The 17,777-nt window shown below is 40.2% G+C and overlaps 1 protein-coding gene across 5 annotated transcripts in view; it reads left to right on the plus strand.

Moving 5' to 3' along the window:
• LOC140189051 (clathrin coat assembly protein AP180-like) overlaps positions 1-17,777 on the plus strand; it is a 203,167-nt gene that overhangs the window by 73,929 nt on the left and 111,461 nt on the right. For all 5 annotated transcript variants that reach the window (XM_072245761.1, XM_072245767.1, XM_072245780.1 and 2 more), the window contains 3 exons: positions 2,140-2,233; positions 7,801-7,912; positions 8,734-8,840. In XM_072245761.1, the coding sequence (XP_072101862.1) occupies positions 2,140-2,233; positions 7,801-7,912; positions 8,734-8,840 (313 nt within the window). The remainder of the gene's footprint in view (positions 1-2,139; positions 2,234-7,800; positions 7,913-8,733; positions 8,841-17,777) is intronic.

The following is a 17,777-nucleotide window of genomic DNA, read 5'->3' on the forward strand; positions in this document are numbered from 1 at the left end:
TATCTCCCGTGGTAGGTAAAATGGACGGCACTTAACTGTGATATATTCCAGGTCTCATGAGCAGAATTGGGACAGCACTGATATATTTGTGCGCCAAGAGGAGCTGCTCATGAGGCATACTCCTCCACCTCTGCTTTTGAGAGACTCTATAGATCTATCCTGAAGGTCTATAGTAAACATGTCGATCGGAATCGCTGCATCCGGTACAGAAGGAGTTAACCAAGATTCCAAGAAACAAAGGACACGCGCAGTCCTAATGTCCTTCTGATTCAGCACATCATCCTCTGCAACTTCTGCCATCTCCAAAGGGATCCTACCACTAAACGTATATTTACCTCCACCCCCTTCTCCGGTTTCTGCAGGGATCGCTCCCTCTGTGATTACCTTGTTCATTCATCCCTCTCCACTAATCTCCCTCCCAGCGCTTATCCCTACAAGTGGCCCAAGTTTTACACCTGTCCATTCACTTCCTCCCTCACATCCAATCATGGCCCTAAACAGTCCTTCCACACGAGGCAATGCTTTACCTGCGAATCCGCTGGGGTCATCTATTGTGTCCGGTCACTTGATGTGGCTTCCTCTGTATTGGTGAGACGAGATGTAAATTGGGGGACCGCTTCGTCAAGTATCTCCACTCCATCCCCCAAAAGCAGAGCTTCCCAGTTTAATTCTGATCTACATTCCGACATGTTGGTCCATGGCCTCCTCTTGTGCCAAGATGCAACATCTTATATTCTGTTGGGGGAGCATCCAACCCGATGGCATGAATATCAATTTCTCCTTCCTCCATCCTCTCTTCTTCTATTCCTACTCTGGCTTCTTAGCTCTTCTCACCTGCTTGTCACTTCCCCCTCATTCCCCTTCTCCTGTGGTCCACTCTCCTCTCCTATCAGCTTCCTTTATCTCCAGCCCTTTACCTTTCCCACCCTCCTGACTTCACCTATCACCATCTTACTACTCTCCTTTCCCTCTGTTGACTGTTTATTCATTTCCATAGATGCTGACTGACCTGCTGAGTTCCTCCAACATTTTGTATGTGGAACAAGAGACAAAAGTAGACACAAATATGTAAGTTTGTTGATGACACAACAATTGTAGGCCGTATCTCGGGTAACGATGAGTTTGAGTACAGAGAGGAAATTAAGAACCTGGTGGCATGGTGCGAAGACAATAACCTATCCCTCAATGTCAGCAAGACGAAGGAATTTGTTATTGACCTCAGAAAGAGTAGCGGACCGCATGACCCAATTTACATCGGTGGTGCGCAAGTGGAACAGGTCAAAAGCTTTTAAGTTCCTCGGGGTCAATATCACAAATGACCTGACTTGGTCTAACTAAGCAGAGTCCACTGCCAAGAAAGCCCACCAGTGCCTTTACTTCCTGAGAAAACTACAGAAATTTGGCCTGTCCCCTAAAGCCCTCACTAATTTTTATAGATGCACCATAGAAAGCATTCTTCTATGGTGCATCACAACCTGGTATGGAAGTTGTCCTGTCCAAGACCGGAAGAAGCTACAGAAGATCGTGAACATGGCGCAGAACATCACACAAACCAATCTTTCGTCCTCGGACTCACTTTACACTGCATGCTGTCGGAGCAGTGCTGCCAGGATAATCAAGGACGAGACCCACCCAGCCAACACACTTTTCGTCCCTCTTCCATCCGGGAGAAGGCTCAGGAGCTTGAAGACTCGTACGGCCAGATTTGGGAACAGCTTCTTTCCAATTGTGATAAGACTGCCGAATGGATCCTGACCCGGATCTGGGCTGTACCTTCCAAATATCCGGACCTGCCTCTGTTTTTTTTTGCACTACCTTACTTTCCATTTTTCTATTTTCTATTTATGATTTATAATTTAAAGTTTTAATATTTACTATTGATTTGTGATCCAGGGAGTGGGAAGCGCAGAATCAAATAGCACTATGATGATGGTACGTTCTAGTATCAATTGTTTGGTGACTATAAAGTAGTGTTCAAACCTGAGATTTTCTTTTTCAGCATTGATGGTGTCATGAGAAAGATGCCATCAGATAAATTGTTCAAGAGTATATAGATATTTCAAGGACATCTGTATGCTCGATGTAAGTATCTACATGTGTGTAAAATATATTTAGCTCACATTTTGTCTCTTTAAACAGGGCTGATGGTGCAATGCGAACTATGGCTCCAGAGAAGTTGTTGAAAGGCATGCCAATACTGCAAGGGCAGTTGGATGCATTGCTGGAGTTCGATGTGAGTAGTCCAACAGCATGACAGCATGTCTGAGTCATTGCTGCAGGTGAAAAATTCATTGCAGCAGTAAATGCAAATCATCTCAGATTTTCCTGCATATTTTAACAACTCCCATATGCATGTGATTGCATATGTTAAGCATTTTGCTGATCCACGGATATACATTATTCATAGAATTACATGGCTTAACTAGAATTTCCAATTTGTACTCTTGCATACCCAGAGCACTTCCACATCTCTTCCCATATATAATTGCTGTTTGAATCTTTGTGGTACACAGCTATATCATGTCATAATTCATAATTGCTCTCATTAAAATAATGGAATTTTAATGTTATCCGCACCATTTCATTGTCTGCACAATGGAATTTGAATATTGTTCACACAAATTGCAATGTTGATTGTTTCAATTTTTAAAGCAAAAGTTATTTCAGAATTATTTTATAAATGAATCTCAGGTGACATATATGGTGACATATATGTACTTTGATAATAAACTTACTTTGAACATACAGAATTCCCTTCAACCTCCTAATAAAATATGGCCGCTGGTGTGCCACCTTCATAATTGCATCTGTATGTTAAGCCCAGAATAGATCTTCAGAGACGTTGACACCCAGGAATTTGAACCTGCTCACTCTTTCCACTGTTGACCCCTTGATGAGGACTGGTATGTGTTCCCTCAACTTTCCCTTCCTGAAGTCCACAATCAAATCCTTGGTTTTACTGATGCTGACAGCAAGGTTGTTTTCGCGACACCATTCAACCGGCTTATCTATCTCACTCCTGCTCACCCATCCTGGAACATCTGACAATCAAGTGTCATCCATTTTATCTGCTGTGGGAGTTTCCAGCCATCATCTTGGTAGCAGTGAACATTCCACCTTAGACCCGTGTCAGATAGGCTCTAATTTAGATGAACTGAGCAATATAATTAACAGGCACGAAACAGTGAACCTTGCTGCCTTACCCATCATTTTGGGAAACTTTAACCAGGCCAGCTTGAAAAAGTCTCGAAATAATAATCACCAAATTATCACTTGAGGAACCAGAGGAGCCAATGCACTGAACCACTGTTATACTACAATCACAAGCGCTTATCGAGCCATCTCACATCCACACTTTGGAAAATCTGATCATCTGGCTGTTCTTCTACTACAAGTATAGGCAGAGACTAAAGACTGCAGCATCAGTCGTGAGGACCAAGAGGATATGGACAAGGGAGGCGGAAGAGCACTTGTAGGACTGCTTTGAGTCAGTGGACTGCGTAGTATTCAGGGATTCATCTTTGAGTTTGAATGAGCATGCCAAAGTTGTCACTAACTTCATAAAAACCTGTGTGGATGAGTGTGTACCTACAAGAACATACCATACACACCTGAATCAGAAGCCGTGGATGAACCAGGAGATTCAGAGTCTGCTGAGGGCTAGATCTGTGGCATTCAAGTCTGGTGATCCAGAGCAATACAAGAAAGCCAGATACAACTTGTGGAAGGCTATCTCAAAAGCAAAAGAACAATTCCGGTTGAGGTTGCCTGTCAACTCTGGTAGGGTTTGTAGGCCATTACTTCCTACAAAGCGAAAACTAACATCATGAATGGCAGTGATGCTTCACTCCCAGATGAGCTCAGTGCCTTTTATGCATGCTTTGAAAGGAGGAATAAAACTACAGTTATGAGGATCCCTGTAGCATCTGGTGACCTTGTGACCACTGTCTTGGAGGCTAACATCAGAACAGCTTTCAAGAGGGTGAACCCTCGCAAGGTGACAGGTCCCAATGGTGTACTTGGCTCTGAAATCTGTGCCAACCAACTGGTAGGTGTGTTCGAAGATATTTTCAATCTCTCATTACTACAGATGAAAGTTCCCTCCAGCCTCAGAAGGGCAACCATCATACCAATGTTCAAGAAGATTAGGGTGAGCTGCCTTAATGACTATTGTCCAGTAGCACTCTTATCGATGATGAAGTGCTTTGAGAGGTTGGTTATGGCTAGAATCAAACTTCTGCCTATGCATGGAGCTGGACCCACCGCAATTTGCCTATGGCCACAATAGGTCTACAGTGGATGTGACCTCATTGGCTCTTCATGCATCATTAGATCACTTGGACAATATTAATACTTGCAACAGGCTGTTGTTTATTAACTACAGCTAAGTGTTTAACATGATCATGGCTAATATTGTGATCAAGAAGCTCCAAAGTCTGGGCCTCTGCCTCCCTTTACACTGGATCCTTGACTTCCTCACCAGAAGACCACAGTCTCTGGGATCGGAAATAACATTTCCACCTCTCTGATAATCAACATTGGCACACCTCAAGGATGTGTGCTTAGCCCACTGCTCTACTCTCTCTACACCCATGAGTGTGTGGATTGGCACAGTTAAAATGCCAACTATAAATTTGTGACAAGATAAATTGTTGGCAGAATTTCAGATGGTGATGAGAAGGCCTATGTAGATCAGCTAGTTGAGTAGTGTTGCAGCAACAACCTTGCACTCATCGTCAGTTCTGAGATGGAAAGATGAGAGAATACACACCACCTGTCCTCAATGAGGGAATAGAAGTGGAAAGGGTGAGCAATTTTAAATTCCTGGGTCAACACCTCTGAGGATCTATCCTGGGCCCAACGTATTGATGCAGCTACAAAGTAAGCACGACAGTGGCTATATTTCATTGGAAGTATGAGGAGATTTGGTATATCACCAAAGGTGCTGCAAGTGTCTTCAGATCTACCATGGAGGACATTCTAACTGGTTGTATCACCATCTGGTGCAGAGGGGCCACCGTACAAGATTGAAATCAGCTGCAGAAAGTTGTAAACACAGTCAGTGCCATCATGGCCACTAACCCTCCCTAGCATCCAGAACATCTTCAAGTACTGATGCCTTAAAAAGGTGGCGTCCATTATTGAGGACTTCCGTCACCCGTGATATGCCCTCTTCTCATTGCTATCATCAGGGAGTCTGAAGACACATACTCAGCGATTCAGGAATAGCTTCTTCCCCTCTGCCATCAGATGTCTGAATTGACATTGAACCCATGAACACTATCTTTTTTTCCCTCTTTTTGCGCTACTTATTTAACTATTAACATATATACTTACTGTAATTTACAGTTTTATTATGTATTCTAATATACTATTGCCGCATAACAACAAATTTCACTATGTATGCCAGTGATGTTAAACTTTTTTCTGACTACGTACACCTCCTTGTCGTCATCTGAGATTCTGCTGACAACAGTTGTGTTCTTGGTGAATTTATAGATGGCATTTGCACTATGTCTAGCCACACAGTCATAGACATAGAGAGAACAGAGCAGTGAGCTAAGCACACATCCTTGAGGTGTGTCCATGTTGATTGTCAGAAAGGAAAAGGTGTAATTTCCAATCAGTGCTGATAGAATCAGAATCAGGTTTAATTCACTGGCATACGTTGTAAAATTTGTTGTTTTGTGGCAGCAGTACATTGCAATACATAATAATAAAAACTATAGTTAGCAATAAGAAGTGTGTGTATCTATCTATCTATCTATATCTCTCTCTCTCTCTTTCTCTCTCTCTCTCTCTCTCTCTCTCTCTATATATATATATATATATAAAAATTATATATCTGCCAGAGCCTCGGCGACCACTTTCTTCCACTGCGATCTGTCGGCAGTCAAACCTCTTGCATCTCTGGCAGTGAGACTGGTCCACTTCTTGATGTTGTCGATCCAGGTTGTCCTCTGTCTGCCTCAGGAGCGGCTTCCTTCTACTCTGCCTTCAAGCGCAGTGCGTTCCAGTGTGTCATCAGTTCTTGAGATGTGTCCAAAATAGTGAAGTTTCCTTTGGATAACGGTTTTCAGAAGTATTGGTTTCTTGCCAGTCTTTTCTAGGATGAAATTATTGGATCTCCTTCCAATGTGTGATGCCCTGAGGATCCGTCTGTATGTCCACATCTCAAATGCTGCCAACTTCTTTTCATCAGCTGCTTTTAGGGTCCATGTTTCACAGAAATATAGGGTTACTGGCCAGACGAGACTCTCAGATCTATCTTTCCAGATGTTCCAGAGTTTGGTAGTGTGTGTGTGTGTGTATGTATGTGTATATATATATATATATATATATATATATATATATAGTGATGGGGATTCTTAATGATGGATGCAGCCTTTTTGAAGCATCATCTTTTGAAGGTGTCCTTGATGATACGAGGCTATAGCCCATGATCGACCTGGCTGAGTTTACAATTTTCTTGAAGCGTTTCCCAATCTTGTTTCATGGCCCCTCCATAGCAGACAGTGATGCAACCAGGTAGAATGTTCTCACAGTCCATCTGTAGAAATATGCAGTGTCTTTGGTGACATGCCAATTCTTCTCAAACTTCTAATGAAATATAGCTGCTGTCGTGCCTTATTTGTAATTGCATCACTATATCGGGCCTAGGATAGATCCTCAGAGATGTTGATGTCCAGGAACTTGAAATTGCTCACTTCTACTTCTGATCTCACAATGAGGACTGATGTGCGTGTTCCTTTAACTTCCCTTTCCGGAAGTCCACAATCAATTCCTTGGTCTTACTAATGTTGAGTGCAAGGTTGTCATAGTCTCCTGAGGTGGAAGTCAAAGAACCAGTTGTAAGCAGACCCGAAGCTTAAATTTTGAAGCTTATTGATTAATACATGTGGCTGATGGTGCTGAACTTTGAGCTGTAAGCAATAAACAGCAGCATTATGTAGGTATTGCTATTGTTCAGGCTGTCCAAGGCTGAATGGAGAGTCAGTGAGAATGCATGTACTGTAGACTTATTGTGGCAGTTGGTGAACTGCCACAGGTCCAGGTTCTTGCTTAGGCAGGAGTTAGTTCTAGCTATAATCAACCTCTCAAAGTACTTCATCACTGCAGATGTGAGTGCAACCGGGCAATAGCTGTTGAGGCAGCTCACTCTGGTCTTCTTGAGCACTGGTATGATTGATGCCTTTTTGAAGCAGGTGAGAAGCTCCAATTGCAGCAGTGAAAGTTTGAAGATGTCCTTGAACACTCCCACCAGTTGGTTAGCACAGATTTTCAGAGCCCTACCAGGTGCACAATTGGTGATTGGTGCCTTGCGAGAGTGTTTACCCTCTTGAAAGATGTTCTGATGTTGGCCTCGGAGACAACAATCATAGGGTTGCCAGATGGTGCAGTGATTTTTATAAGTGTAGTTTTATTTTCTCTTTAATGCGTGCATATAAGATGTTGACTAATCTGGGAGTGAAGCTTCACAGCCGTTTATGTTAGGTTTTTCCTTGTAGGAAGTAATTGTCTGCAAACCCTGCCATAGCTGACGTGCCTCTGATTTCGGCTCTAACTTCAGTCAGAATTGCTCCTTTGTTCTTAAGGTAGCATTCTGTAGGTCCTAACTGGACTACTAGTAGCAATATTTATCGGTTATTCAATATTATGTATGATTTTTTTTTCTGTCAACTGCATGGAGAAAGTGCATGCATCACATTATATGCTTGAATTTGCTCAAAACTGATTAATTAAACTTGTTGAAGTTCTGGTTCAAATGCACAGGTTAAATGTTTAAAAATTACATTACAGGTGAGCCCTGGTGAATTGTCAAATGGAGTAATAAATGCTGCTTTCTTGCTACTTTTCAAAGATCTAATCAAATTATTTGCATGTTACAACGATGGAATCATTAATTTGTTAGGTAAGTAACATTTATCATGTCATGTTGACTACAGTGTAAGTTATCCATGTGCAGACCTATACAGCAATTGCTTCAGTTTGATCTCCTTTCCTAATATCATTTTATCATGTTTTTATTTGGAAAGTTATGTACTATATTGCACGGGAACAAATTACTCTCTTTCAAGTTTTGAACAATCAGATGTGCAAGAAAAAAGTTGGTGCCCATAGTTTAATTAGTTGCTTTAGTTTCCCTTGGAGTGAAGATTCTCTAAGATGGTCCGTTAAAATTGATGGTTGTACCAACTAGTTTGAGGCATAATAAGGTACAGTAATACCTGTTTGTTTTATAAACTTAAATATTAATGTTATATGCATTAATATTAATTTGCACACTTGCTTGCACCTTTAATAGTTGAAATTATCAAGGGGTTTGGTTGCCTACAAATATTGTAGACAAGTGTGTTGTAGTTAAGTACCTGTTCATAAAATAGAAGATTTCATGTTCAAACATAGTTCACACATAATTCTGAATATTTCTCTATACGTTTTTATAAACTGAGAAGGGAGGAGAAATTGGAGGATCTCTATTCTTACCTTGCACTCTGCCTGAATTTAGCCTGAAAGCTTCCACGGTCTTGACCAGAGATGGACGCAAGTAACTTAAAGTAGTTAGAGCATAGCAGTCAAATTTAATGAAAAAGTGCAATTTTGCATTCAAGATGGCACAGAATTCTTGCTGTCTGTTAATGTAGCATTATAGGATTCAACCTTTGGACACTATTTATGGGAAGGTATTATACTTGATTGTATTTAATCTAATTAATTGTTTCTGATTTTTAGAAAAATATTTTGAAATGAAGAAAGGACACTGTAAAGAAGCACTAGAAATTTACAAAAAATTCCTCACTAGAATGACAAGAGTTTCAGAATTTCTTAAAGTTGCTGAAGTAAGTAACAGTAATGATATTTGCAGTTTCTAGAGCACAGCTTTAACCTTTGATAGAGTTTTATGTGACTACTAATTTTTAAAGTCTGGTGATATGGCTTCTGGCATACAAAACTTGCAAATAAAATCTGATCAGCCTAGCATTCTTAAATATCTGTTTGAAATTAGTTTTTCTATTTTGACCTTAATTCTTTTCTGTTAATATATAAGCATTTTAACTAACTTCCCACTATGCTGCTGATGTTTAAGGCAGCAATGGAGGATCTCCATCTTTGGCAGTGTTCAGGGCTTCCTTCATCGTGCCAATAGCTTCTCAGTTTTTGCTACTGTCAGCCATGCAAGTTCCAGGTGAAGACTCAGGAATGCTGTCATACTCAGATGTAGAAGGATTCTTCATTGCTGTTTCCATAACAGTTTTGTTTTACCAGTCAGGGTTGTTATCCCTGATCTGAACTACTGAACCTGGAGGATCAGTAGATCACTCTTAGTCTGGCTTCTACCCTTTGATCTGTTTGGTATGGGTGACCCTATTAAAAGCCAAAGTATAACACCACTAATTCAGCCAGGATAGCTTCCAGATCATTGAAGCACACAAGCCTACGAACCATGAAAAGATTGTGGTTTTCTTGGAGCATAAGCATGTTAAGCTATGTTTATAATCCTACTGATACACATGCTGTTTGTTGTGCTGCATGAATTTAGTGTGCCATCTTCAGTTATCAGTTCGAGTTCTGTGATTACACTTATTATCTTGCTTAAAACTGTGATGAATCCTGTATGCATTCTGGGAGAAGTTGCAGTGGTGGAGGAGTACAAATACTTGGGTGTTCACCTCGACAACAGATTTTACTGGAAAACCAACACAAAGGCTATTTACAAGAAGGGGATGAGCAGATTCTATGTGATCCTTCAATATATGCAGCAGGATGTTGCAGATCTTTTATCAGTCTGTTGTAGCAAGTGCAGTCTCCTTTGCGGCTTTATGTTGGGGGAGTAGCATTGGTGTTGGTGATTTAAAAAAAAAGACTAAATAAGCTTATCAAAAAGGTTGGATCCGTCCTTGGCTACAACCCGGAATGTTCTGAGTTAGCGGTATAGAGGAGGTCAAACTTTTATCCATTATGGGCAATCTGGCACATCCTCTCCATGCCCTACTGAATCAGCAATGGAACACCCTTTCGAACTGACGCATTCAGCTCTGCTGTCACAAGGCTCGTTACAGAAACTCTTTCCTACCAAATGCAGTAAACATATACAACAGTTCATCTCTGCATGACAGGAGAACACACATAATAATACAATGGTCTCTTATTTCACACATTATTATTGCACGTTATTGCAAATCATTGCACATCGGTAAATTATTATTGTGTATATTATTATTCTGTACATTATTTTTTTTTGCTCAGCATAACAAAACTTTCAATTTCCAGGTACACTTACATTTACATTTCTTCCCCTCACAGATATCAGGTATCAGAACACTTCCATCAAAATATAGACATCACCACAACATCCTATACAAAAGCCCTTATTAGTATAGCAGACAGGTTTACATCTATATACTGCAGAAAAAGTTGCCATGTTTTATGAAAACTATTTGTTTTTGAGTGTACCATACATGTCAAAAAGTCCAAAGGAATGTATTCCATGATTAATTTACGCCAACCAAAAAGACCAGGGGCCTTATCGGATGTCCAACAAAGTAAAATGTTCTTCCTCACACAAAAAGTCAGGATGTTAAAAAGTTTTTTCTGATTGCATTAATAATATGACTGCTGGGTAAGCCTAAGAGAAAAGACACTGGGTACGGTTCAAGCTCCATCTTTAGAATCTTTATCATTTCACCCAAAATACCACTCCAGTATGCCTGAAGTTTGGGACAAGTCCAAAAACAGTGGGTGAAAGTTCCAGTATTTAATTTACATTTAGAACACATTGGAAAAACCCCAGTCTTAAATTTCAAGAGACAATCTGGAGTCAGATGGGCTCTATGCAGGTTTTTGAGTTGCAATGCTTTAGTTCTATTACAAACTGAAATCTTCTTTGCATTATCACAGATGTCTTCCCATGTTTCAGCTGTAATTTCTACTCCCAGCTCTTCCTCCCTGACCCTTCCCAGCTGCTCAGCCTCTCCAGAAGAACATTCCCTCAGGATGCTGTAAGAAGTACTAATAGAGACTTCACCCTTCGAACGAAACACCCTGTTTTCTATGTCAGAGCTATAGAAATCAGTTAACAATGATATTTTTTTTCTGTATATAATCTCTTATCTGAAAGAAACGAAAAAGATCCTTGTGGGGTATGTTAAATTTCTGTACTATTTGACTAAAAGACATCATCATTTCTTCATCAAACAAATCTCCTAGATAGAAAATACCCTTAGAAATCCAAAGTTTAAATCCAGAATCCATTATGCCAGGCTGAAAATCTGGACTGCCGGTTATTGGAGTGAAGTGATATTTTCGCTGCGTTGCCCTCAATTTGTCGCACCGCCCTCCAAGTCCTGATTGTATTAATTGTTTTTGGATTGCGACAATATACCTTAACTGGTTTCATTCTATTGAGGAAAAGCAAATTAATAAGAGGGCATTTTGTTTGTGAAGCTTCGATGTCCAGCCAAATTGAGGACGGGTCCCTGCAAACTCAGTCAACCACATAAGATAAAAAAGAACTTAATTGATATTTTTTAATGTCTGGAAAATCCAGACCCCCTAGACTACTGGAAAGCTGTAACCTAGACATTTTAATACAGGGTCTTTTTTTTGTTCCAGTTGAAAGAAACAAACCAGCCATTTACTTCTTTAAGTATTTGTTGGGTAAAAATGACTGGAATCATTCATATTGGGTAGAGCAGAGGAGGAAGAATGTTCACTTTGAGCAAGGATATTCGGCCAAGCCAAGAAATGGGAAGAGTGCTCCATCGCTTAAGATCCTGTTTGATTTTGTCAAATAACTGTGCGAAGTTAGCTTTGAACAATTAATCAAACGTAGCTGCGATAAGTATGCCTAAGTAAACAAAACCTGTCTGCGACCATTTAAAGGGGAAAACCCTGAGTGTCAGGTACTTGCTGCAGATTCCCCAAAGGCATAGCCTCTGATTTAGTAAAGTTAATTTTATAACCTGAAAAGGTGCTAAATGAATTGATGCATCGTATAAGGTGGTGCACTGATATAGCAGGGTTGATAAGAAAATTAAAACATCATCCGCACACAATGTAATTTTATGTGACTTTAGTCCTATGTCTGGGGCAGATATTTTGGTGCCTCGCTGAATAGCCTCAGCCAATGGCTCGATCACTAGTGAAAAGTAGTGGTGATAAGGGCAGCCCTGCCGGCTGTCCCTCAGAATACTAAAATTATCCGACCTAATACCATTAGTGAGAATCACAGCCAAAGGGTCATTATAAAGAACCTTCAACCACTTAATAAAATTATTGCCCAAACAAAATCGTTCTAATGTGAAAAAAAGATATGGCCATTCGACACGATCAAAGGCCTTTTCTGCACCTTGGGAAACCACCAAACCACTGCCTGTTGCTGACATGCCTGAATCACATTAAGTAATCTTCTGATATCTACGGCCTTTTACAAAATCCGTTTGATCCTCTTTTATGGTAAGAGGTAACACAGTTTCTAATCGCAACGCTAAGGTTTTAGATAAGATTTTAAAGTCAATATTTAACAGTGAAATAGGCCTGTGGGAGGCACAGTCTTCAGGGTTCTTTCCTTTCGTAAGAATTAGGGAGATATTAGCTTCTCTCAATGATGGTGGGAGGAGACCACAATTAAATGCATGATTGAACATGTTTAGCATAGGATCTGATAATAACCCTGTGAACTCTTTATAGAATTCACTAGTGAGTCCATTAGGACCAGGCGCCTTCCCACTTTGGAGCTGTCTCACAGCTTCCTGTATCTTGTGTATAGATAACGGAGCATTGAAGAGGGACTCTTGTTCAGAAGAAATGCCTAGGAGATCTAAATTCCTGAAAAAGGACTCCATCCTAGAGTGTCCATCATTACATTGCTCAGATTGATACAGTTTAGAATAAAAATTCTTAAACACAACATTAATCATTTTAGAATTACTACTGAGGGCTCCTGTTCCATCCCTAATTGAAGCAATAGTCTGAGAAGCATTTTTCTTTTTAGCTAAATAAGCCAAGTACCTACCTGGTTTCTCACCATGTTCAAACAATCGTTGTTTAGCAAATGTCAATTTTCTTTTGGCTGCTTGTGTAAGTAAAGAGTTTAGTGTACAGCGTAGGGCTGTGATATTATGTAACTTGGCTACAGAAGGCTTATTAATACAAACGTTTGTATGATCCTTTTCAGCTGCCGCAAGCCTTCCATAATTATTTCCCTTGCATAGGCCATAGCGGTTTCTCAGAACATTGATGGGCTACTAGCTGATTTGGAATTAATATATAGGAAAGTTTTGAATTTGCAAGTAAAGTAGTCTATAAATTTATTATCTTTTAGAATAAAAGGATTCAGCCTCCAATGTCTAGATCGTGCTGGATTATCTTTGGGTTAATATTTAAATATACTGCTGCATGGTCAGAAATAGCTATATTTCCAATTGTGCAGGATACAACTAAATCTAGGAGTGTTTTGGGGGTTAGCAAAAAGTCTATTCTGGTGTAACATTTGTGTGGATTAGAAAAAAATGTGAAGTCTTTGTCTGAGGGATGTAACAACTTCCAGACATCCACAAGTGCTAGTTCTCCACATAAGCCCATGATTTGTTTAGACTGTGAGGAGAGCAATGGGGGACCACTAGGCACTATGTCGATCAATGGGTCCATAAGACAATTAAAATCCCCACCTACAATAATGTTTTGTATTGAAAAGCTTGTAAGTTTGGAAAAAGCATGTGTTAGGAATTTGAGAGGATGAGCTGGAGGGCAGTAAACATTGAGAATACCATATTCCTGTCTATGTATTGAAGCCTTAACGATCACAAATTTCCCATACTTATCCTTAGTGCAGTCTAATAACTTAAAAGATAAGTACTTCCTAATTAAGATGGCCACCCCTACTCCTGATATTAAAAGATGAAAAATAGACTTGATCAAATCCACTCTGTTGCAGTTTTTGATGTTCTTTATCATTTAAATGTGTCTCCTGCAATAAGGCTATATCCACCCTTTCCTTTTTCAGGTTTAGTAGGATTTTCTTTCTGTTGATTGGTGAACAACTCCCCTAAATGTTCCAAGTGCACAATTTTAATATATTACTGGTCATAACCCTTTATAACAATCATGTGACTCCGGAGGAGAAGAAACCCAATTTAAGATCAGCTGAGCAGCAATAAGTAAATTTAAAAAAACACAAAAAAACAGTGCCAACAGCACTGAACAAGAGGACTTACCCCACACTTAAAGGGGATATCTGAACCTTCTAGCACCCCACATTCTGCCCCACTGCCAATATGGCATTTAACATAGTCAAAAATGAAAACAGGTCATAATTTATCAATCCACCAATTTGTTACCGTAATATTTAAACTCCTTCAGGCTGGAGCAGCACCGCTAATTTAAACAAATAATGAAACTGTATCAATCAAAACAAACACGTTACCCATCCTATAAGATATCTTGCCGTCGAGTAATGAAAAGGTAAAATAAAGCGACCATTGAGCATGTTATCGTCCATAACCAGGGCTACACAATATGTAACACACATCAAAGTTGCTGGTGAACGCAGCAGGCCAGGCAGCACCTCTTCCTAGAGATGCTGCCTGGCCTGCTGCGTTCACCAGCAACTTTGATGTGTGTTGCTTGAATTTCCAGCATCTGCAGAATTCCTGTTGTTTGGCTACATAATATGTACATTCTTTAGCCCAATGTGTCCACAAGAGTTTTAACTTAGCCAGGAGAATCAAATATCTTGGTGGTCCCATTGTAGGTGATTTTCAGCGATGCTGGGTATAGCATTAAGGTACTGGATTCCGGATTCCCTCAGCTGCTTCTTTACCTGGTCGAATTCTTTGTGCTTCCGAATAACAGCTGCAGAAAAATCTTGAAAAAACATAAGCCTGAATCCCTGATATATTAAAGCCTGGGCATCAGTCCCGCGGTGCCTCGAAGCCCCCATCACTCTTTGCTTACCACCAAAATTATGGAACCACACGAGGACGGGTCGAGGACGTTGGCTTGGGCTCGGTTTTGGCACCAGCGTACGATGAGCTCTTTCCACTTTAATCCGTCCAGACTTGGTTTCCAAATCAAGGAAATTAGGCAGCCAGCCCTCAAAAAACTTCGCTGGTTGGTTGCCTTCTGTACCTTCGGGTAGACCGATGATTCATATATTCTTTCTCCTACCTCTGTTCTCAAGATCATCGATATAGTCAGACAGGCTTTGAACTTCCTTTTCTAGCGCCCAGATGCGGCTTTGGGCCTGATCAGTTACAGTTTCTACCGCGGAGACTTGGCCCTTGGCTTCGGTCGTTCTTGTATCAAGATTTTTACACCCCAATGTGTAGTTTTGGAGTATTAGAGTGAAGCCAGCTTCTCGTCCATCATTTTGGATATGTTCTCTGCAACTTCCTGAATTACTTGACGAAAAGCAGGGTCCAACGTGTTGGCATAGCTAGCAGTAGCTAGCTCCTCAGCCCCGGGCGAGCGCTCTGTACAACCCATCTTGGCCGCCTTTTTAGTACCTTTCAATGACATGGTGTTTAAGCAGCTCAAAAAAAAATTCACCAATGTTCATGTCATTAAATCCAACACTTGAGCATTTAAAAAGAAAGTTGGAACATATAGGTTTATATGCAAAATTATCAGTGTTGCGGTGCTTCTCAGCAAAGCAGACTTTTCACTGCGCCGCCATCTTGAAACTCATTCTGTACATTAAGTCTGCACACTGCTAAGTATGTTTTTAAAGGTTGCTGTAACAAAAGAATTTACCACTCGGGATCAAAAAAGTATTTATTATTATGATTATTAAAACAACACATTAAAATTATTTTAAGATGCTGTTAAAGTGTTCTGACTCCTACATTGTGTAATATTTCTGCTATAGTTTGGTATGTGAAAAAGAAACAGGACATCAGTAGAAGTCGAAGTAATTTGTTGATCATGATATTCCTGGAATCTCAGCAGCTACAGCCCAAGCTGCCATGGGACCATCCCATAGTGAGTCAAATATGTAGAGTGATTGTTGACAGAAATATTTGCTGCTGGGCTTATGTGCTTTGAATACTGTGTGATTCTATTCCACTGCAAATGACATTCTAATATCTCCATTGCTGACCAACTGGAAAAACAAAATTCAGAATAGATGGTATCCCTGCTAAAGTTATAAACTTGGCAGAGAGGAACTTTAGTTACCACATCAGATTTATAACTGCAGAGTACTCTCCCTGTTGTCTACCATGGAGTCAAAAGTTCAAAGTAAACTTTTATCAAAGTACTGCTATATGCTATACAATGTACTACAATATACTACCTTGAGAGTAGAGCAGGGGGCTAAAGTCACAGCCCTGTGGTGCACCTGTGCTGATGGTGAGTGTGGAGTGTATATTATGGTTTCTCTATCTTTGGCTTCAGTGCCACTGCCTCACTGTTCAAGGTAAATTTCTGATTAAACTTCGTATATATTACCATATGTCACCATGAGATTTATTTTCTAGCAGCCATACACAGGAAGAAAGAAGTATAGAAGTTTAAAAGTGAGATTTTATAACTGGACTTTCAGACAATCAAATGTTGTTCATGATTCTATATCACATATTTCTTTAAGAATAGAATAAGATTACTGATTTCCCCAGTCAGTGACATGAATGGAATAATGTACAGATTGTATAATTGAATTTGACATTGAGTCTCAAAAGCTACAGTATGTGTAAATTAAAGATTTAGTGACAATGAGGAAGATTATCAGAGCTTGGAGAGGGATATGGACCAGTTGGAAAAATGGGTTGAAAAATGGCAGATGGATTTTAATGCAGACAAGTGTGAGGCGTTGCTCTTCGGTAGCACCAACCAGGTTCGGTCTTACACAGTGAAAGGTAGGGCACTGAGGAGTGTGGTAGAACAAAGAGATCTGTGAATACAGGTCCATAATTTATTGAAAGTGGTGTCACAGGTAAAGAAAGCTTTTGGAACATTGGCCTTCATAAATCAAAAGTATTGAGTATAGGAGATGTGATGATGTGTTGATGATGTATAAGACATTGGTGAGGCCTAATTTGGAGTACTGCGTGCAGTTTTGGTCACCTACCTACAGGAAAGATGTAAATAAGGTTGAAAGAGCACAGAGAAATTTACAAGGATGATATCAAGATAGGTGGACGGGCAGGTAGTTATGAGGAAGTAGAGAGCTACAGAATGACTTAGACAGATTAGGAGAATAGACAAAGAAATGGCAGATGGAATACAGTGTCGGGAAGTGTAAGGTCATGCACATTGTAGAAGGAAGGAAAGGATTGACTATTTTCAAAGGGGAGAGATAATGCAAAAAACTGAGGTGCAAAGGGACTTGGGAGTCCTTGTGCAGGATTGCCCAAAAGTTAATTTGCTGGTTGAGTCTGTGGTGAGGAGATCTAATGTGATATTAGCATTAATTTCAAGAGGACTAGAATATAAAAGTAAGGATGTAATGTTGAGACTTTATAAAGCACTGGTGAGGCCTTACTTGGGGTATTGTGAGCAGTTTTGGGCTCCTTAGACGGGATGTGCTGAAACTGGGAGGGTTCAAAGGGGGTTCACGAAAATGATTCCAGGATTGAATGGCTTGTTATATGAAGAACATCTGATGGCTCTGGGCCTGTATTCACTAGAATTCAGAAGAATGAAAGGTGACCTAACTGAAACCTGTTGAATGATGAAAGGCCTTGATAGAGTGGATGTGGAGAGGATGTTTCCTATGATATGAGAATCTGAGACCAGAGGACACAGCGTCAGAATAGATGGACATCCTTTTAGAATGG

The sequence above is a fragment of the Mobula birostris genome, chromosome 2 (genome assembly GCF_030028105.1).
Source record: "Mobula birostris isolate sMobBir1 chromosome 2, sMobBir1.hap1, whole genome shotgun sequence".
NCBI classification, from domain to species: domain Eukaryota; kingdom Metazoa; phylum Chordata; class Chondrichthyes; order Myliobatiformes; family Myliobatidae; genus Mobula; species Mobula birostris.